The sequence below is a fragment of the Acanthochromis polyacanthus genome, chromosome 22 (genome assembly GCF_021347895.1).
Source record: "Acanthochromis polyacanthus isolate Apoly-LR-REF ecotype Palm Island chromosome 22, KAUST_Apoly_ChrSc, whole genome shotgun sequence".
Classification (NCBI taxonomy): Eukaryota; Metazoa; Chordata; class Actinopteri; family Pomacentridae; genus Acanthochromis; species Acanthochromis polyacanthus.
Window position 1 is genome coordinate 2,888,028 of NC_067134.1, and position 21,759 is coordinate 2,909,786.

The following is a 21,759-nucleotide window of genomic DNA, read 5'->3' on the forward strand; positions in this document are numbered from 1 at the left end:
TGAAATGAATCTGAGCTGATTGTGTCAGGTGACAACAATCGGAGACCAAGTGCAGAGAAAGCAGAAAGCAGCAGACAGAGGGAGACAGAGATACCAGACAACACAGAAGGAAAAACAGGAAAAGGTACCAACAGATGCAGAATCCTGACAGGCCACATCAGCTCCTGCGTTGCTCTGTCTTCTGTTCTTAAATCTTCTTCAGCTTTTCTACACATCTCACAGCCTTTTGACAGCATCCACATTTCATTTCTGCATTCACGCTTCACAAACTGAACCATGAGCTGCCTGCTGTGGTTTTGCTCTTTCTTCCCGATGTGATGAACGCTGTCCACCATGTCCTCTATTGACCATGGCACTCCTGGAGACATTTTGGAGAGAAGAGAGATCAGCGTTCCTCTCATCTTTTCATGTTCCTTTTCTTTCAGCCCTTTGACTCTCAGATTCCACCTTCTCTTCTACCTTTCTTGTTGGTGTCATTTCTCAGTCAGTGTCTTCACTTCTTTCTGCACTTTTCCCACCTGTTCTTCCAGCTCCACTCTTTTCTTCTTGTATTCAGTAACCTCCTCTCTCATCACTGCTATAGGACTTCTCCTGTCGCCTTGAGTGAACCACAGGAACATTCAGTAGCTGTTGGAGTTCTTCCTGTCAGGCTCTGAAGGATCTGGTACTCGTCTGGAACAATCTAACAGCCTAAACTGTTAATAGCGGAGTAAAGAAGCAAACACACAGGCAGAGATTAGGACTCAAACTAGATTATTTTAGAAAACAAACCAACTTAGAGGCATTTGTTCACACATGTGGCTGAATAGGAGGCCGTCCAATCAGGTTCCAGGTCTTCACTGTGTGAGACTCCTGGACTTCCATCAGCTGACGTAGATGTTTGATGGTCTTCCTCTCTAGTGGCAGATGATTCCTCCATGAATTCAGCAGCGACAGACTGAAATGATTGAATTCCTGTTCAGAGCTCACCTTGAATGCTTCCGTCTGCTGTCTGATAGTTTTCCTCATTGTCGTCTTCAATAAAGTCTTTTTCCTCATGTGAGGATGTGGTGAGACTCTTTCTCAGTCGCTGCAGACGTCCCTCATTGTGCATTTCCAGAGAAGAAACAGAAAAACTGCTCACTGCTTCAGCATCAAACGCTCTCCAGCACTGAGAGTGTTTCAGGAATTCATTCATGGTGTTGTGAACTTTGAAGGAGCAGAAACTTTACAGCTGCCAAAGATATGAGCTCCAAATCTGGATGTTTTAGACAATGAAGTTCATCAGATGAACACTTAATTTTTGCTGATATCTCTCATTAAATGACTGCAGAAATCTAAGTTAAAAAGCTGTATACTCTCAGGCAGCTTCTGTTAAAGTTAGTCTAGAATTCTATCATCATGTTGTGGAACCAGGACTCTGCAGAAGTTCCTTCAAACACATACGTGTGTGTTTCAGGTTTGAACGTACAGCAGAGGATTAGAAAGGAGGGATTTTAATATTTAAATCAGTCCAGTAAAGGTCTGGAGTAAAAATGATTCAAGTGTTGATTTAGATTTGTGTCAAATAATATTGTAGAGTCTCACTTCAATAAATCCAAATGAGTTCAGTGAATTTACATTTTATAGCCCTAAATATTATATTAATGATGTCAATTTCAATCATAAATAATATTGTAGTGCAGAGTCATACACTTTAATCAGGTAAACTCACATCATAAATATCATTGCACAGTCTGAACCTAAACATTCATATTATTGAGGTAAATTTACAGAAATCCTGATATCATGATTCAGGAATTGTCCCGGTCCTCCCGATTAGCGTCCAGGAGACAGTTTGTCTAAAAGGCTCTGATTGATGAGGAGAGATTCTCTGAGCTTCTCTGTTGTTTCACTGGAAATAGTTCAAAGTTGATCAAATGATCCAATCAGAGAGAGGAACCTTTTAGTCACACTGAGATGGGCATTTATTTTTGGACTGATTTTGTACAACCCTGTTCCATGTTGAGCAGAATAAAGCAGATGAATAATAACCAGCTGATAGAATGTGTGTTTGTAATGAAGAACTCAGAGTCAGGATTTTTAGCCACAGCCCTTTATTCTTCTCCATCACACACAAGATGAAGGAAGTTCTCATTTCATCACTAGAACAGGACTTAAAGACTCAAATCAGGATCAAGTGTGGCTGCACAAAAAGCTGATTTTCACTGGACAATAATGTGTGAAAGTCTGTCAGCAGTTTGGAGATTCACTGCTTCCTCTCTCATTTCACACTTTGTGCAGCTCAAATGCTTTTAGTTCAAGTGAGCGTCAGAGGAACACCACATCCTGATTTTCACTCTCAACATTTGACTGGAAAAAGACGCAAACACCACATTTGGCTCCTGGAAGAATCACAACTTCCATCTTTGAAGAGGAACAAGTTTACAAGGAATCATTTAGAAGGATTTGACAAAGAAACACATTTAATCCATGAATGTGAAAACATGTTTGTGAGGGACAGAGTCATGGAGAGACTCAACTATCTGTTCAACACTGTTTCTCTACCTGGAGGAGACTCTGGGACAGAGCACAGAGACACTGAGGAACCAGAGAAGTAGAGCCCAAATCCAGGATAGAGAGTTTCAGTGAATGTGGTGTTGAAGGTGTGGAGGTGGATCAGAGAGTCAGAGGAGACTCTGTAGAAGGACAGAGTTCCAGCAGGAACGTCCACATAAACTGAAACTCTGTGAGAGACTGAGGAGGAACTGATGGATGTTTGACTGTGATTGTGATTGACATGGTAACCAAGATGATCAGAACACCACAGACTCCAGGACTGATCATTAGATCCAAACACACAGCCTTTACTGTTTCCTTTCCTTCTGATTCCTCTGTAACTCACTGATATATGAATTTCTCCTCTCCACTCCACCTCCCAGTAACAGCGACCAGTCAGACCAGTTCTACACAGCAGCTGCCACCAGTAGTCAAACCTGTCTGGATGATCAGGATACCACTGATCCTCCTTCACATGTGTCACCTTCCTGTTGTTGTCAGACAGTTTGAGTTCTCTGTGTACTGTGTTTGTGTCGACTGTGAGTTGACAGGAATCTGATGGAGAGAACAAACACAACACAGCTGCAGTTATTGATGGATCATGTGATCAGTATTAAAGCTTTGATGATGACCTCAGAGATGTGACACTTTGAAGATGCTTGAATGTGCTGCTTTGTTTCCATCAATCCATTAAAACACACTTACACTTCCTCAGACCTGGTGTCAACCATCGGACTCCAGCAGGCGTCACCCTGAAAGGAGGAGGACGGTCAGAGCAGCAGGGACTCTTTCAGCAGCACACATGGATGTTACATGGCTCTCACACTGTTCCACTGATAAAGGACCAGTCCAACATGGAGACACAGACACCTGAATGCAGCATCTCTAAAGTCCTGTCCTGTGCTCGTCACGTTCCAGCTCAGTTTACACTCATTCAGCTTTACTCATTGATGCTTCCTCTGTTCATGGAGCTAGGCCAACAGTTCACCCTGCTTCCTGTCTTTGAGCTAAGCTAGGCTAACAGTTTAACCTGCTTCCTGTCTTTGAGCTAAGCTAATGTCACTGAACCAATTTCATCGATTTCTGAACAGTTGGATAGCCTCGGGTAAACGCTAGCTCACTTAGCTTAGCGTGGCTCGCTCTTGATAACAAATTATATTCAGAGTCTGGACCAACTCTGCGGTCGAGAATGAGGAACTTTATTCAAGCTCTGCAGCACACTGTACACACACTCAGCTTCTCCAGAACAAACTTGGATCTACTTCTCTGTTTGGACCAGAACATCTGTGACTGCAGCTGCACCGTACACATCGCCCTTCTTCAGCTTCACTGTTCTTCTTCCTTCCGACCGCTGCACCACTTCCTCTGACATCTCACACACCTTGAAACCTACCGACGGAAGGGGGCAGGCTTGGCCTGAACAATAGGATGATAGGTTCCGGAGAGTGTCTGTCTGTACCTTAGGGTGACCATACGTCCTCTTTTGCCCGGACATGTCCTCTTTTGAGAGGCTGTCCGGCCGGCGTTTATAAAGTCCTTCAAATGTCCAGGTTTTTGATCCCCTAAATTCCACATAACGCGAAACCGCCGCGTCGCGCAGCGCCGCGCTCTTGAATCGTACTGCGCAGCACTTAGAACCCATTTTCTTCTATCAGACAATTTCCACTGCACACGCTGTGGAGCGCCAGCGCCGCGTCTCTGAAGCGCCGGCGCGCGCCACGGCGCTGGAGATTCGCTTCCTCGCAGGCTGACAGGCAGGTAGGCACACTGCGAGAGAGCTCTCGAACAGAAAGAAAATGCCAAAACGCAAATGTCATTTCACTGATGAAATGCGAAAAAGTACCCCTGTTTTCGTCCGGGTCGTGTCAAATGGGAGGCAGAATGTACAGTCTGCAAAGCTGGGACTTATGTCTCTGTAGCTAATAAGAAAAGGAAAAAAAAGGAAAAAAAAAAAGGACTGTTGACTTGAGGCATTATTTCTATATTTTTTTCATTTGCCATTAGACACATTATTTTGAAGAATGGGCTACCTGAACATTGAAAAATAGGCTACCTCTCTTTTTTCTTTTTGTTTAATATTTTGAGGCATTATTTCTATTTTTACATAATTGATAATTGGAAGGTTATTTTGAAGAATGGTACTCTACCTCACTTTTCCTAACTAAGGTGTACACACGTGGACAAAATTGTTGGTACCCCTCAGTTAAAGAAGGAAAAACCCACAATTCTCACTGAAATCACTTGAAACTCACAAAAGTAACAATAAATAAAAATTTATTGAAAATTAAATAATCAAAATCAGCCATCACTTTTGAATTGTTGATTAACATAATTATTTAAAAAAAACAAACTAATGAAATAGGGCTGGACAAAAATGATGGTACCCATAACTTAATATTTTGTTGCACAACCTTTTGAGGCAATCACTGCAATTAAACGATTTCTGTATTTGTCAATGAGCGTTCTGCAGCTGTCAACAGGTATTTTGGCCCACTCCTCATGAGCAAACAGCTCCAGTTGACTCAGGTTTGATGGGTGTCTTCTCCAAATGGCATGTTTCAGCTCCTTCCACATATGTTCAATGGGATTCAGATCTGGGCTCATAGAAGGCCACTTTAGAATAGTCCAATGCTTTTCTCTCAGCCATTCTTGGGTGTTTTTGGCTGTGTGTTTTGGATCGTTGTCCTGTTGGAAGACCCATGACCTGCGACTGAGACCAAGCTTTCTGACACTAGGCAGCACATTTCTCTCCAGAATGCCTTGATAGTCTTCAGATTTCATCGTACCTTGCACACTTTCAAGACACCCTGTGCCAGATGCAGCAAAGCAGCCCCAAAACATTACTGAGCCTCCTCCATGTTTCACCGTAGGGACAGTGTTCTTTTCTTCGTATGCTTGGTTTTTGAGTCTATGAACATAGAGTTGATGTGCCTTACCAAAAAGCTCCAGTTTGGTCTCATCTGTCCAAAGGACATTCTCCCAGAAGCTTTGTGGCTTGTCAACATGCATTTTTGCAAATTCCAGTCTGGCTTTTTTATGAGTTTTTTTCAGCAGTGGTGTCCTCCTTGGTCGTCTCCCATGAAGTCCACTTTGGCTCAAACAACGACGAATGGTGCGATCTGACACTGATGTACCTTGGCCTTGGAGTTCACCTTTAATTTCTTTGGAGGTTGCTCTGGGCTCTTTGGATACAATTCGAACGATCCGTCTCTTCAATTTGTCATCAATTTTCCTCTTGCGGCCACGTCCAGGGAGGTTGGCTACTGTCCCGTGGGTCTTGAACTTCTGAATAATATGAGCCACTGTTGTCACAGGAACTTCAAGCTGTTTAGAGATGGTCTTATAGCCTTTACCTTTAAGATGTTTGTCTATAATTTTTTTTCGGATGTCCTGGGACAGTTCTCTCCTTCGCTTTCTGTTGTCCATGTTCAGTGTGGTACACACCTTTTCACCAAACAGCAGGGTGACTACTTGTCTCCCTTTAAATAGGAAGACTGACTGATTATGAGTTTGGAAAAACCTGTGATGTCAATTGAATGAAACACCTGAGTTAATCATGCCACTCTAGTCAAATAGTTTTCAATCTTTTATAGAGGTACCATCATTTTGGTCCAGGCCTGTTTCATTAGTTTGTTTTTTTAAATAATTATGTTAATCAACAATTCAAAAGTAATGGCTGTTTTTGATTATTTAATTTTCAATAAATTTTTATTTATTGTTACTTTTGTGAGTTTCAAGTGATTTCAGTGAGAATTGTGGGTTTTTCCTTCTTTAACTGAGGGGTACCAACAATTTTGTCCACGTGTGTAAGTGTCAGACTTAAGAGAGATGATTATTTCTTATTTTGTTAAACATCTGAATACATGTGTTCCTACACAACTTGAGTCAATAACTATTAAAGACTGATGTGACTGATTATATTGTTTAGGAGAATTGCTTTAATTTAATAAATATATTATTTATAAAGCAACTGTTTGTGAGTGTTTTTGGCTATTTTTCTGTATATCCAGGTAAAGTGTTCTTTTCTGGGGAATTCAGAATATCTGTTTAACTGAGTTCGAAGCACAGACAGCCCCCTGACCCACAGAAACCCCTAAAGGGGGGGGGCTGAAAATTTTTCGCGCGCGACCTGGAAGTGTGTCCTCTTTTCAGAGAAACAGAATATGGTCACCCAACTGTACCTGAGAGTGTCTGTCTGTCTGTACCTGAAAGTTTCCAGTCTGCAGTGTGGATCCTCCACTTTAGCTCTCAGCATCTTCTCTCCTGAGTCTCCTGGATGGTTGTAGCTCAGGTCCAGCTCTCTCAGATTTGAGGTCTTCAAGCTCAGAGCTGAGGCCAGAGAAGCACAGCCTTCCTCTGTGACCAGACAGCCTGACAGCCTGCACACACAAAACAACACAAACCTGATGGACAACACTTGGATGGATGTTTCTCACTCTTTCTTTTGTTCTTTGTCTTTCACCTACATTTTGCTGCACATTTCATGCGTCTCAAGCAAATCAACAATCTCAACAATGATTAGTGGGATTTAATCATGTCAAACATAAACCTTGACAAAGTCCTGCACAAGTTCAGTAAAAGCTCATTTGATGAATCGCATCAGCAGAAATGATTGTACTCAGGTTAGTTGTTTATCCACTGATAGAAATCACATCAGTTTCAAAGTGTGAGTCCTGACCTGAGAGCTTCCAGTTTACAGTGTGGACTCTCCAGTCCAGCAGAAAGACTCTCCACTCCTGAATCCTGCAGGTTGTTGTTACTCAGGTCCACCTCTGTCACACTGGAGGACTGGGAGCTGAGGACTGAGGACAGAGCTCCACAGCTTCTCTCTGACAGATTACAGTTATTAAGTCTGAAGAGACAAAGAGAAGAAAAAAAGTAAAACATTAAGTTCAGTATTTTCTGTCCTGTTGAAAAGACAGCAGTGGATTTAACAACAAATACATCCCACTATGTCCAGAATACAGCAGCACTGAGGACAGTCCTCTGCAATATTATTTAAATGTGAAAATAATCCAGAGTGTACCACATTACAGTAACAAACTGACAGATTAGATTTCCTAAATGAAGAATACAGGCCAAACAGCAAGAAATTAATCCAATAAAGGTCAGTACATCTTTCATTACTGTCAGTAAAATGTTGGATGTTTTCACTACTTTCTATGTCCACCTTTATTTTTGATGACACATTTAATCCTCCTCAGCATGAAGAAACCACATTTCTGCAGAGATGTTCCTCCATCTTCAGAGACTAGGTCTTCATCTGCTCTTTGTTGGAGGTTTTGTGTTGCTCTACTTTTGTCTTTAAAATACCCCAAAGTTGGTCTGTTGGATTCAAATTAGGACACATACTTGGACAAGTCACACTTTGGACTTTTCCTTCTTTATAATCTGAAAATAGTCAACTTGATGCTGATGGCAGCCATTAAATCACTGTGAGACTCGGTTACATCTCTGATGTTGTTACAGAACAAACGTCTTCTGATCTCCAGTCCTTGTTCTTCAGGTTCGTTCACTTCTACTTGTTCAATTCAATTCAATTTTATTTATATAGCATCAATTACAGTCAAATCGTCTCAAGACGCTTTGCAGAACCCATATGCCTGACCCCCAGAGCAAGCCCAAAGGCGACAATGGCAAGGAAAACACCCTTTTAACAGGGAAGAAACCTCAAGCAGAACCCGGCTCTATATAGGGGGGACCCATCTGCCTGCTGGCTGGGCGGGTTGAGAAGGACAGAGGAGGGCAAGGGGGAGGTATGGGAGAAGAGGGAGGGGTGGGAAAGCAAGGAAAACACAACACACTGTGCTGTTGAGACTCATGCTTTGGTTTTCACTGACACACGAATCTCACTGGAACAAAACTAATGATCTCCCAACTTGTTTTTAAGCTGTTTTTCTCCACTCTTGATGAAGTCTGGACTCCTCATAGCATCAGTGATCTGGACTCTTCATTCTCTCTCAGTCTCAGGAGACACTCTGCTGCCCAGTGATTGGCTCTCAGTCCCTACAGACTGAAAGGAACCAACAACCTTTTAACAGCCTCACATCTGAAAAGGCTCATAGGGTCCCTATGAGGGTGTAGCTTCTCTTCAGGGACACCAGAGAGACCATGAACCTCACCACAGGTGGGATGGATGCTCTATCCTTCACCAAAATGGATGTTCTATCCTTCACCCAAATTTCATTTGATGGGACTCAGCTAATTAAACTGTTAATTTAAACACAAGACACTTCTGCTCCAAACCAGAAGGATGCACACTCAATAAAGGACCTAGGATCCCTGACCTATCACTATTCACACCAGTGAGCAGTGATTCCTGACACATCTCTGGGGGTCATCAGGTGGAAACCTCCCTACAGTGTTTGGCCTATTTAATCCCATAACACCTCCAGGAGGCGAGGCAGTGAACTCTGGCATCCCAGATTCACCGCCCTAGTGCCAGTTCACACTGCTCCTACAAAATCCAAACAGCACCACCACGTTCAACTGACCCAGGCCCGTTTAGGAGATGCTCCAGGTCGTGAGCAGTGCTGATGCTACTATTTAGCAAGTGCAAGATGCTGAATACCTTGGGCCAACTGCTAAAACATGACAAAAAAACTATATGTATGCATTATACAAACCTGCTAGTCCTTACTCTAAATGCTAATGCTAGCTGCAAGATTATTACTATGTCCACAACAAACTTATCACTGACAAGGAAACTGTATAAGCCAGCTCACCAAACTTGTTAGTTCTACATGCTAATGCTAACAGCTAATTTCACATGTTATCTAAAAGAAAAAACAAGAAAAGGACACAGTCAATCTTAGTGATGTTTTAAGATGTGCCGAGGCTTCACAGTGTGTGTCGAGTAACTGAGGGGGCGTTTCCATGAAGCACGTATCAAGGCTTGCTTCACTGAGGACAGGAGCCAAAAATGATGACGTCCGAAGCCTTACTGGCTGGCTGAACCACGTCAGTGCTTCGGAAAGTGGTTCAGATTTTGCCGCGAGGTTTGACAGGAATCTAAACCCCTCAGGCTCTGTTCAAAATATGGGTTTTTGTTAGAGAGTTGCGGTCAGCTGAGAGTTTGGATCAAGTTTTGATAGTTTGAATACTACAGTTTGGATAGCGTCTATATCGTCTGGATATAGTTTGGAGAGTTTAGAGAGAGATAGTTTGGAGATTTAGTAGAGCGGGGAGAGAAAGATAGCTGATCGGATGGTGTCTGCTAGGAAGAGGAGGATTCCCCCTGTGTGGTAAGATTTCAATTTGATAACTCCTAATAATAATAATGTAAGCTAAATCTAACATTATAACATTATTGCAGAAGCATTAGGTTTGCTTCTCAAGAACTGTATTTTTCTCTGTTTCTTATTTTATTCAAAGATGAGGTGTTGGAATAATAGAATGGAATAGTTTAAAACAAAAAACTGTTGAGAAACTCTTATTTCTGAATAAAAGGAATAAAATCTCCCCTTTCCTGTACATCATTGTTCAAGTTGCACAAGCATATTCAGTATGATCTTTCTAGTTCCACAAACACTTTCATTGTCCTCTGCCTGCTTAAGGCCATGCAATTTTCCTAACGTGACAGAAAAGCATTTTTACACAACCTGTCACATCATATGATACTACAATTATGGGGAAAATTCACACACACGAAATACGTGAAAATATACTTTATATTACACATATGTGATAATTTATCGACAGAAATTATTTGGCATTTCATAGTCATCCCCAACAGCCATAACTGACAGAAATTCAATGCAGCAGGCATGTGGTTCAGATACAGCTGCCTGTGATTATACACTTGGCCAGTAGGTGGTTTCATGTGCTCATGAAGCTTCAAGACATGAACCCTTTCTCGAACCAATTGACTCAAGTGGTTTGATGCCTCGTGAGGCTTCTCTCTGGGACCATGCGGCCTCAGTTAAGTTTGTGGTGTAAGGCAGTGGCCCACTGCCTTACATGGTCCCCGGCCGCATGGTCCCAGAGAGACTCTAACAGGCCACTCCCCCACCTTATCTACACTTCCTCTTCGTGGATCTCTGCCCATTGGGAGACAGAAAAGAAGGCTCGAAAAGCAGAATGAAGGAGAGGGCTTCCTCTGCCTTTTCCTTGTCCTTCATCACCTCTAATTCACCCCCCAACTACTGTTATTTCGCATAATCCATATCTACTGACTAGATCTAGCAGCCTCATCTGCCACTTCCTTCATCATCTTTCTCAGATTCTGCCCCTGTACTCCCAGCTCCCTCAAAAGTGAAACAGCTCCAACAAAGCCCCTTGCACCCCACCTCAACAGGGCAAACTCTGGTTCTCCACCCTCTCTGCTCAGTTTCTGTCTTTAAGTCTGCATATGCAGCCTTCTTCCTCTCATGAGCTGCCTCCACTAAATATTCAAATGGGACTTTTAACTCAGTGAAATATATTTTTCCTTTACAGACCACAAAACAATGTCTAGCCTCAGATTAGTACACACTATTTCTTGGAGAACAACAAATCTTCCTCCTAAATCTACCTGCATTTCCCAGTCATAGGCTCCTGCCTCCTTCCTGACTAAAATGGACCCTCCAGAAAAACGCGGGCAAAAATCCTTGATTCCGCGGGCTAAAATCCTTGCTTATGCGAATAAATATGCGGGGTTTTTATGCCATTTTATGCGGGGAAATTGTGGAAAGTTGCAAAGTATGCGAACAGTTGTGAAATATGCAAAAAGATGCGAAATATGTAAGAACTGGGAAAAAAAGGTGATTCTTCTCCTACATTCTGTTATTAGGCTACCACTAAGTTGCTGTTTGAGTCCTTTGTGTTCAGCAAACCTTTTGCTGTGCTTCGTCGTGGAGAAGTGCTGCAACACGGTTGATTTTCTTCGGTGCTCCAGAACAATATTGCACGGGGTGCAAAAAAGTTTGCCCCCACTTTTGTGCAGTAAATCTGGGTACTGTTTTGCCCCGTCTCTGGCTGAAATATTCGTAGGTAAATGTGATCTTTGAGCATTCGCCATTCTTGTTTTTCTTCTCTGAGCGACGTGCAGTGTTGCCAACTCCTCAGTAAGGAAAGTAGCTGTTGGCTGTCCTCCTAAAAGTCGCTAGAAGTTGCTAAATGACGTCATCGCCTAATTTGCATATTTCCCCGTTTGCATGGAATTGTAATTAACGTTGTAGGAGAGAGGCATAATGTTCTGGAAGAGACCAAAAAGTGAGTATAAAACACCCAAAATATGTTTTTGTACTAGAGGCTAAATGCTGTGGTTTATTTTAGTATGACAGTGAAGAAACATTTTCATTTATATCCCGCTCCGTAAGTGTGGATGGGATCTGTAGTGACTTAGTCCGCATGTGCGATTCACTTGCCGTCTGGCCGCCGAGTGATGTGTCCTCTAATCAGACACTAGGACTGCTGCGGGGTCACTGGACTGACAGCCTGTGCTTTGGGATGGGGAGAAGCTCTTACAGCAGTACCTGCTGCTTGTTGAAAACTAACTGCAGAATGATCCGAGTTTTCCTGTCAGTCTCCAAAACGGCAGAAAAAGTCGCTAGATTTGTCGCTAGTCGCTTTTGACAAAAAAAGTCACCAGGACGCTTTGGAAAGTCGCTAGATTTAGCTAGAAAGTCGCTAAGTTGGCAACACTGGCACCGCGCTCTGCATCAGCTCGTGCGTCTAGTGTCTGTGTGAATGCGTGAACTGATGACGTCAGGCCGGGCGTCACATAAAAACTCACTCACAACTCCATTTATATTGGTTATAGTTTTCTCATTTTTTGCAGAAACTGTGAAATCAAGCAGGAAATGTGAGATTCTTGCAGGAATTATGTGCTGTTTTGCGGGGCTTATGCGGCCTTTTAGGAAATAATTGACCCCCGCATAATCAGCGGCATTTTGGTGATTAATGCGGGAATTCAGGCGATCGCATAATCGTGTTTTTCTGGAGGGTCTACTAAAGGCCCCTATCCTTCTGCCCTTCTCCAAGAAATTTCCCCACTAACCTCTCCTTACTAGAGCCTTCAGAATTCACCTGCTTTCTCCTCTCTTCAATTCCTGCAGCGAAGCTTCTCAGCACCTGATTATACGGTGGCCGACAGGGGCCAACGATCTGCAACTTTCCAAAACTCCTCAGTTTAGGAAAACAGCTTTAAGTACAGAAACGATGCAAAATCACAAACTCAAACACAGGTCTAAACGAGGTACAAAAGAGGATCGTGGTGCAAATGAAATAACGCGCTGAAGAAAAAAAAACCAAAACAGGCTGCTGAAAGAGAAACGATGCAAAGGAGAAAACGATCTCCAAACCAAAAAACGACCTGCAAATCAAGTAACGATTCCAAAACAAGAAACGATCTCCAAAACAAAGAAACAATCTGCAAACTAAGAAACAATTTCCAGAACATGAAACGATTTCCAAACCAAGAAACGATCTTCGAATGAAAAATGCTGCATTACCAGTCACTACGAATGGAGCAGGGGACGCTCTCGGCGTAACAGATGGGATGGAGAGAGAGAGACAGGACCGGACAGCTGCCTGAACCAGTGTCTTTGCCTGAACGACTGTGCATAAAAATACAACGGGAATGGTAATGTGACTTTCATTCGAGTATATTTATTATGATTATGTTTGTATCACTACATATAATGCTGCACATACGTGGCATTTATTTTACTGTATGTTACACCAGACGTTGCAAGGCAGCACATTTGCATTTGTAGATTAGCCTGAGAAATTCATCTCACTGCAAAGCATATTTCTCTTTCTTCACTCTGTCAATCAGCTGACATTTTATGTCCTGGGCCCTGTCGGTGATGCGCCGGGATATCGTCCCATCAGACAGCGGTACCGATTCCATCTCCCGCACCTGTTTGTCTCCGTGCATTGTCTGACATATAGCAATAGGAGCAGGTTTTATGAGGGTTTCCCCGATTGTGTGATGCTTTATCGTCTGTGCAATTAAATATGCCACCGCATATGATGCCTTTTAGGCATTGGTAGGGATTGTTGTTTGGCTAGTTATGATTTTCTTTTGGCCTTGCAACTCTCTCTCTTTTCGGCAGAAAAAATGGGTTGTTTTGGCTGCAAGAGAAGGATGCTTCATTTTCAAGTGTCTCAGGATTTTTACTGGGTTTAAACTCTCATGTCCACGCGCCTCAGTGCACACCACACATTGGGGATGCTGTACTTCACTGATAATGATGCACATGAATCCATATTGGATATATTCCTCTCGATACTTGCGACACTTAGTGGAAAGCTGGTCTGACTGCTTATGGATCCCCTTATAGTGGTGATCCGCTCCTCCTCCTGCTTCAGAAGGTGATGGTCTTCTTGAAGGCGGCTCTCCGCTCTCCTCTGCTGCCTTCTCCACTTGCCTCTCTACCTAGTCTTTTGTTGGTATTAGCCAATGTTTCATTTTGAAGATAATATCAACAGTTTAAGTCCTACTGTACTGATATGCGATGTTCAGAAGAAATCCACGAGACTAGTGTACAGTGACATGTGCCGTAGTCTGTGATGTTTACTGAGGTGCTGTAAAATGACCTGTCACCTGCAAATGATACTGTCGTTAATCTGTCCGAACAACCTCGGGGGTTACTTGAAGATCATTTTTGCGACCCCCACCCCCTTGGCATTTCACGACCCCCCAGGGGGTCAACACCCCCACTTTGGAAACCCCTGATCTAGGATGTAAGCCAAACTGCAAGCACCACAACCTCAGTGTTCCTGGGATACCTGATTTATCTATTCTATCTAGCCTTTCTGCAGCATCCTGTTTAAATTGCACAACTTGCTCCTTATTATTGAGGTCCACATTATACCACCTTCCTAAGCTCTTCACTGACTGCTCCCTAATGGTAGGAATTTCCTTCTGTATATTGAAATACTCCTCGATTTCCTAGGCTTGATCCTCATAGTAGCCCATTTGAGATTCCTATTTATTCTAACAACCTCTTTGTACATGGCACTGTTTTAGTTATCAGTGTCATATCATCCATATGTGGCAATGCTACGAGGGTTAATGTGCTTTGGTTAGTTACCAAATTACCGACAACGCCACCTGGGGGAATTTCACCCCCAGGAAATCTTATTAGAGGGAACACCACTCCAATACAGAGAGAAGGTCACACAGGTACATGCGACACTTGAGACGGACGTGACTCCAAAATATACACAAAAATAGAATTTATTAACAATATATATACTTTCTGTTAAAATGACAATATTTCAATAAAAAATCTTAGTGGCGGGGCCACAAGACAACTCCATAGTGAGTGGCAAAATAGATGCAGTCTTTTTGGACCTCCAGGGTGCAGCCACCGAACATCTATACACTGAACTCACGGCTGAGGGCGTACCAGACCGGAATGACTGACTGAAAAGGGAAGGGGAGGGTCCGGATGCGACACACCACACATGCAAAAAAAAAAAAAAACACTAATGGACACCCAAGTGTTCTACTGTACAGGGAGTGAGGGGACCACCACCTCGGGGGGAATCAGCCAGCCACTCGTCATACAGCCCAACAGCTCCTGTCCACAGAAAAAGAAATACGGTTAGCCACAGGAACAGAGATCTTTAGAACTACCCTGACACCACACTATAATACTGAACCCCGGAGGTCGCCACCAAAGCTAATAATTTTTACACAAACGTGTGTGCCAGGCGATGGGCACACGCACACCAAGATTGTCTTTAAAACACCATATAATAAGACATATGCAGCAATTCCTGATGGCAGAGAACTTGCTGCACTGAACACGGAGACAGAACACGAAGACAGAACGGCAGCAGCTTGCTTCAGACGTAGAGTCGCTCGTCAATAAAACCGCAGCTCCTCAGGCATCAGGTGAAACAGCTGCACGATCACTCAAAAATCCAACGCGATGCATAGGTTATGCCCAGCTCCGAGGCCACACACACCCGGCACCCAGCCTTTGGCCAAGGTACCAGCCGAATTCTGACATGGAGGTAGAGAAATACTCCGCCAGCATCTCGAGACTGCCACGGCAAACCACGCGGCTGAGTGAACACCCCAGCTCCAGGAAGAGGATGCATGTGGAAAATGCGCAGCCCTCTCACAGATATACTGCAGTATAGCACCGTCCAGTAATCAAGGTGCGATAGGATGATTGCTCCTAACTGCATTCAATGACCGGGAGCAATTGGAAACTACACCGCCTGATCCAATACACTTAACATAAGTGGGGACGGACTAGGCCGTCCTGCCACACATATAAGTTGTAACTTGCGGAAGACGCATTCCATTCTGCTGTCTCTCTCCACCTACGACCCACTTGGAAGCCCTGATAATTAACTCCATAGCCATTGTGAATGTTAACGGCAAAACTTTACATCCTGCCATAATACCAACCTCCAATCTTTGCCAGCCTGTTGGAAAATCTCCTGTACTTGCACATAATCTGATGTCCTGGAAATATGCTTCCACCAGGTTACCAACCATCTCTGGCACTTTAAAGTACTGAAATGAACTTCAAATAAGGCTCTGTGGCACTGATCCGAACACATTAACCAAATGTAAAAACACAACATTCAAGTCACTCCTCTCCCTCTTAGCTCTCTGAATCTGATGCCAAATCATGCTGTTCTTCTACAAGCACCCACAAAATTCCTGTATCCCTGCCTTCTGTGCTGTAGAAACGATCAGACCATTCCTCACTAAGTAACTAGCCAACCTCTGAGCTACAATACTGAAGAAAATCTTGCCCTCAACATTTAGGAGAGAAATCATCCAAAACTGGCTGAGGTCTGATGACTCCTTCTCCATGGGGATGAAAACACCTCCTGTCCTACGCCATGCTCTTGGGATACGTTGTTTCTCCCAGAATATTCTCAGATGTGTCCACAGTATCCTTTAAATGCCAAGTGAACTCCTGTAGACCCTGTAGTGAACTCCATTAGGCCCTTGGGCCAACAAAGCCTTTGCACGCCTGACCACCTCCACAACTTCTCTCCATCTCGGTGAGCTAAAATCCATCTCCCATTTCCCCTAATGGTGGCATGTCAGGTGGAAGACCTATGCTCCTATTATCCCCTGAATCTGAATATATCAACCTCAAATACTCTTTAACCTCTGACGTTGCTGCTTTAATCTGTCCTCCCTTTTTCCTGATTGAACATGGTCTTCACAAAATTAAAAGGGTTGCTAAAAAATGTTAACCTTGCACATTCTTCTTTCTCTTCTCCCCAAGGTGTTCTGCCCTTCAGAGTTCCTCCTGCAACACATTAATTCCCTCTCTTTCTTCTTTAGATGCCTTCCTCCACTGCTTCCGTAACTGCCTCCTTTCCTTTACGAGCCTGTCTATTTCTTTTTGGTGCTTAGACCTGCCTACCTACACCTTCTCACCACTGCTTTTAGCAAGCACCCCAAATCTCTCAAGACCATCAAAGTAGATGAAGAGAATTTGAACTGAGGATCTCTTTGATCTCAGTGATGACAGAAGGCAACACTGCTTCAGTGGCTGTTTGGGCTCCAGTGGTGAGAAGGAATTGGACCTGAACCTCAAATAAGAATGGAAACAACAGTCCAACTGTCCACCAGCTGAACTGCACTGAGTTCAGTCATTGAACAAATTGAACATTCTACAGTTTCATTTAGCAGACGCTTTTATCCAAAGAGACGAACATCTGAGAGTAGAAAGAACACAAGCAAGGATCTAGTCAGGAGAAAACAACCTGGAGGAGAACCACGAAATTAGTTTAAGTGTGATCATGAATGTTTGTTCTGGTGTTTCTTTTTTAGTAAGGTCTATCTGAAACATTGTATTCTGTAAAACAAAGACAATGTTTGTTTTTGTAGAAACTAAAAGAGAACCTGGAACCAAGACTTCACAGGTTCTTACAGGTTCTGGTTCTAAGATGCAGGTTCCAGGTTGTTCAGTTCCTGCAGTGGAAGAGGCCTCATTAAGAGAAACTAGTGCTAAAGGTCAGTACCAGAACTGATCTGACTCATACAAATACAGAAAACCTCCCACCTCAGCTGTTCTGCTCACCATGAATTAAAACACATTTTAAATGGTCATCAGTTGAACAGGTTGATGAGTCCTGACCTGAGAGCTTCCAGTTTACAGTGTGGACTCTCCAGTCCAGCAGAAAGACTCTCCACTCCTGAATCCTGCAGGTTGTTGTTACTCAGGTGCAGCTCTGTCACACTGGAGGACTGGGAGCTGAGGACTGAGGACAGAGCTCCACAGCTTCTCTCTGACAGATTACAGCCACTCAGTCTGAAGAATCAAAAAGCACATTATACTGATGAAACAGCAACAAAATGAAAAAGGATCTTCAGTCTCCAACGACTTACAGAACTTTCTTGGAGGCTTTGACCACTGGCAGCAGCCTCAGAAGAGCCTCCTCTGAAGCAGAGTATTTCTTCAGGTCAAACACATCCAGATGTTCTCCTGATGACAGTAAGATGAAGACCAGAGCTGACCACTGAGTAGGAGATAGTTTATCTGTGGACAGACGTCCTGATCTCAGGGACTGTTGGACCTTCTCCACTAGAGAAACATCCTTCAGTTCATTCAGACAGTGGAACAGATTGATGCTTCTCTCTGCAGACATAACCTCACTGATCTTCTCCTTGATGTACTCCACTGTTTTCTGATTGGTCTGTGAGCTACTTCTGGTCTGTGTCAGCAAGCCTCGTAGGAGATTCTGATTGGTCGGCAGTGACAGACCCAGGAGGAAGCGCAGAAACAAGTCCAGGTGTCCGTTTGGACTCTGTAAGGCCTTGTCCACAGCTCTCCGGTGGAGATATTTTAGTTCAGGTTTCTTTAGAAATACTTTCAGCTTCTTGAAAGAACTTTGTTCTTCTTCCAGCAGGTTGATTCCAGAGTTGATGAAGGTCTGATGGACATGGAGAGCAGCCAGAAACTCCTGAACACTCAGATGGACAAAGCAGAACATTTTGTCTTCCTGTTTCCGTCTTCGCTCTGCTTTGAAGATCTCTGTGAACACTCCTGAGTACACTGAGGCTTCACTCACATCGATGCCACTTTCTCTCAGATCTTTCTCATAGAAGATCAGGTTGCCCTTTTGCAGCTGTTCAAAAGCCAGTTTAGCTAATGACTTAATAAACTGAATGCACTTCTCTGGACCGTACTTTTCTTTTGTGTGATCAATCTGAAATCTTAGAAACTCTGTATACATCTCAGTCAGGGTTCTGGGCAGATCTCCTCCCTCTCTGGTTTCCAGCAGCTCCTCCAGAACTGTAGCAGTGATCCAGCAGAACACTGGGATGTGGCACATGATGTGGAGGCTTTGTGATGTCTTCATGTGGGAGATGATGCTGCTGGTCTGCTCCTTGAATCTCTTCCTGAAGTACTCCTCCTTCTGTGGGTCAGTGAACCCTCTGACTTCTGTTGTAGTGTTGACGAGGTTTTCAGGGATCTGATAGGCTGCTGCAGGTCTTGTGGTTATCCAGAGGCGAGCTGAGCGCAACAGTTTTCCACTGATAAGTTCCCTCAGCAGGACTTCTATTTTAGTTGACTTTGTTATGTCCACAGAGAGAATGTTGTTGACATCAAAGTCCAGACGAAGGCGACTCTCATCCAGTCCATCAAACACAAACAGCAGTTTGAATCTGCTCTTGCTGTAGCTGCTGTTTCCTGATGATTGCAGAGCTGTAAAGATGTAATTCAGAGCCTCCACTGTGACGTCTTTAGTTTCTGGGATACAGAAATGAATGAGCTCTGCCAAACCAAACTCTTTTCCCTGCAGTGAATTCAGGGCACGGAAAGTGAACGGGAAAATAAGATGCACGTCTTGATTGTTTTTTTCTTCAGCCCAGTCCAACACAAACTTGTGCACAAGAAATGTTTTTCCAATCCCCGCAATCCCATTGGTCAGCACTGTTCTGATGGGTATGTCTTTTCCAGAAGGATGCTTGAAAATGTCTCTGGGTTGGATCTGTGTCTCTGTGTCTGATGGCTTCCACACCTTGTCAATCTGTATGACTTCATGCTGTGTGTTTATGTGCATGTCCCGGCCAGCTGTGATGTACAGCTCTGTGTAGATATCAACCAGACGCTCCTCATCTGTTGCCCACCCCTCTGTTGTAACCAGAAATGTGTGCTGGAAGTTTGACTGAAGCTTCTGTTGGTAATATGTGATGTGACGTGGTTCTGGTACCGGAACAGTCTCATCTGTGTCAAACATGAAGGGAACAATGTGAGGTGTGTGTCAACAGAAATCTCTGTTGTTGGAAAAACACAAGCAACTAAGCAACGAAAAAGTGGTTGGACTTTTAATTACTCACCTATAACAGTCACAAGCCAGCCAGTGGAATTTAAACCCTCCAGGGCTATCGAGATTATTTTTTTCATCTAAAAAATAATATTTTCCTATTCATCTCTGTAAATTTATTGTTTTAGCCTATTCAATTTTGTAAATATCAACAAGTCCTCAAACTCATACGACCACATAGGTCATGTGTAACGTGCCTCTGAATACGACCCATGAGAGCGTATTCACGTTAGCGCCCCTACGGGGAAAAGGAAGGCATTACGGGATTTAATTCCCGAAACGGCTTTTCCCTCGCGAAACGGCTTTTCCCTCACTTTTGCAAGACGGGTTTAGGGTTATGGTTATGGTTAGGGTTATGGTTAGGGTTAGGGATAGTGTGAGGTTAAAGTTTGTTCATGGTGACGTTTCAGCTGACACACCGGGGTGTCAATATTTACTCAACCGTTAGAGGTCGCTTAACGTCAAAACGTAACACTCAGTCGTAATACGGGCATGTACAGACGACCTTTGTGGTCGTTTTCAAATTGAGGACAGGCTCGTAATATTTTTGCTTGAACGTTAAAGGAGGTTTTCCTCACATTTTGGTGTATTTTAACCCTTTGATGGTCTAAATTCCTTGAATAGACCTTGTGCTGGAATCACTGCCCAACTTAGTTTTTATTTTCATTGCAGTGGTTGATTTTCCTCAGCAAGATCAATGCTTTTTTAATACGTCTTTCTCCATTTTTATTTTGTCTACCTGTGGGTTAAACTATTATAACCTTCTTTTTATTCAATAAATGACTAATAACACACTTTGATCTTCATGTTTGTTTGCTTATTTGTTCATAAGTGAAATTTAATTTTCCATGTTGAATAATCACAGCTTTTTCTTCTACAAGGGTATCCTCTTCCCATGGCTAAAATTAATTTTAAAAATGAAAATAGAAAAGTATCTTTTGAAAAGCAGTAAAATTAATGTTTGTATTTTTGTCCTTATCTTTTTGTCACCATTTTTAATTATATTTAATTAAAGCAAATATAAAGAACTACAAAGACAATATCAAAAAACACATATTTTAGTAGTGAAAAGACTCAGAAACAAAACTTGAAAATATGTAATATTCTATATTTTACTTTAGATCTGTTCTTATTATTATACAGTCAGTGACTGGGTAAAACATGAACAACATAAAGTTATGAACTTCAACTTTAACTTCTTTCAAACCGATCTTTCTTGAAACAATTAAAAAAAAACTGAGGCCAAAGTGTGATGGTTAAATAAACATAAACTACTAATATTCATCGATATACAGTCTGTGCTAATATCCCAGTTTAACCGCTATAGAACCGTCAGAACCAGCGGCAGATTTCAAAAAGTCTTCCCAAGATAAGGCTCCTCTTGGTGGCTACAGTGCGGCTGACCATCCAGTTTTAGCTGTCTAACCTCTCAAACAGTAGGAGTAAATTTTTGATCAGGCTTTTCTTGATAAATTGACCACAGATTGGGATAATGTTTTGTTTGGCTACCCAAGTCTCCATAATGTGGGCAGAGTGAGAACACTTCCGGGTATTTCATCTGTTCTTGGCCAGATGTGTACTTTGAATTGGATCAGTCCTTGGTCTCCGACTGATGACGTTTCATGAGTACGCAAGAACGCAAGTACGGATCACAGACTGTACAGTCTATAATATAGACAAGTACGCATATTGAGAAATGGCCAATGTTTATGGGTCTTGTCCTGATTGATGCACCAAAACACCAGCAGCGCATTCTGGGATTTGTAGTAGTAGTGATGCATGTGCTATATAATACCAGTGGGCAAGCTCTAGTCATCATTTGTTATTGCCTTGTGGGCCTATTATAATTACATGGCGGGCCAAATCTGGCTGTGGGACAGAGTTTGATACCTATGCTTTAGACAACTGAACCTAAAAACAGAGAGCTGGACCAGCAGCTCAGTTCTGGGCTCACTGGGGCCCTTATCAAAGTACACTGCAGTCAAAAGTTTTAGAACC

At 42.9% G+C, this 21,759-nt stretch overlaps 2 protein-coding genes across 15 annotated transcripts in view; one reads left to right on the forward strand and one right to left on the reverse strand.

Moving 5' to 3' along the window:
• The window catches only part of LOC127531911 (NLR family CARD domain-containing protein 3-like), a 116,674-nt gene extending 96,929 nt beyond the window's left edge, over positions 1 to 19,745 (reverse strand). Inside the window, exons 1-6 of the mRNA XM_051942322.1 lie at positions 17,819 to 19,745; positions 17,568 to 17,741; positions 7,196 to 7,369; positions 6,723 to 6,896; positions 3,223 to 3,269; positions 3,002 to 3,072 (exon numbers count right to left, since the gene is read on the reverse strand). Of these exons, the coding sequence (XP_051798282.1) occupies positions 3,002 to 3,072; positions 3,223 to 3,269; positions 6,723 to 6,896; positions 7,196 to 7,369; positions 17,568 to 17,741; positions 17,819 to 19,674 (2,496 nt within the window). The 5' untranslated portion in view covers positions 19,675 to 19,745. The remainder of the gene's footprint in view (positions 1 to 3,001; positions 3,073 to 3,222; positions 3,270 to 6,722; positions 6,897 to 7,195; positions 7,370 to 17,567; positions 17,742 to 17,818) is intronic.
• The window catches only part of LOC127530226 (NACHT, LRR and PYD domains-containing protein 3-like), a 499,749-nt gene that overhangs the window by 210,357 nt on the left and 267,633 nt on the right, over positions 1 to 21,759 (forward strand). The gene's annotated exons all lie outside the window — the stretch shown is intronic.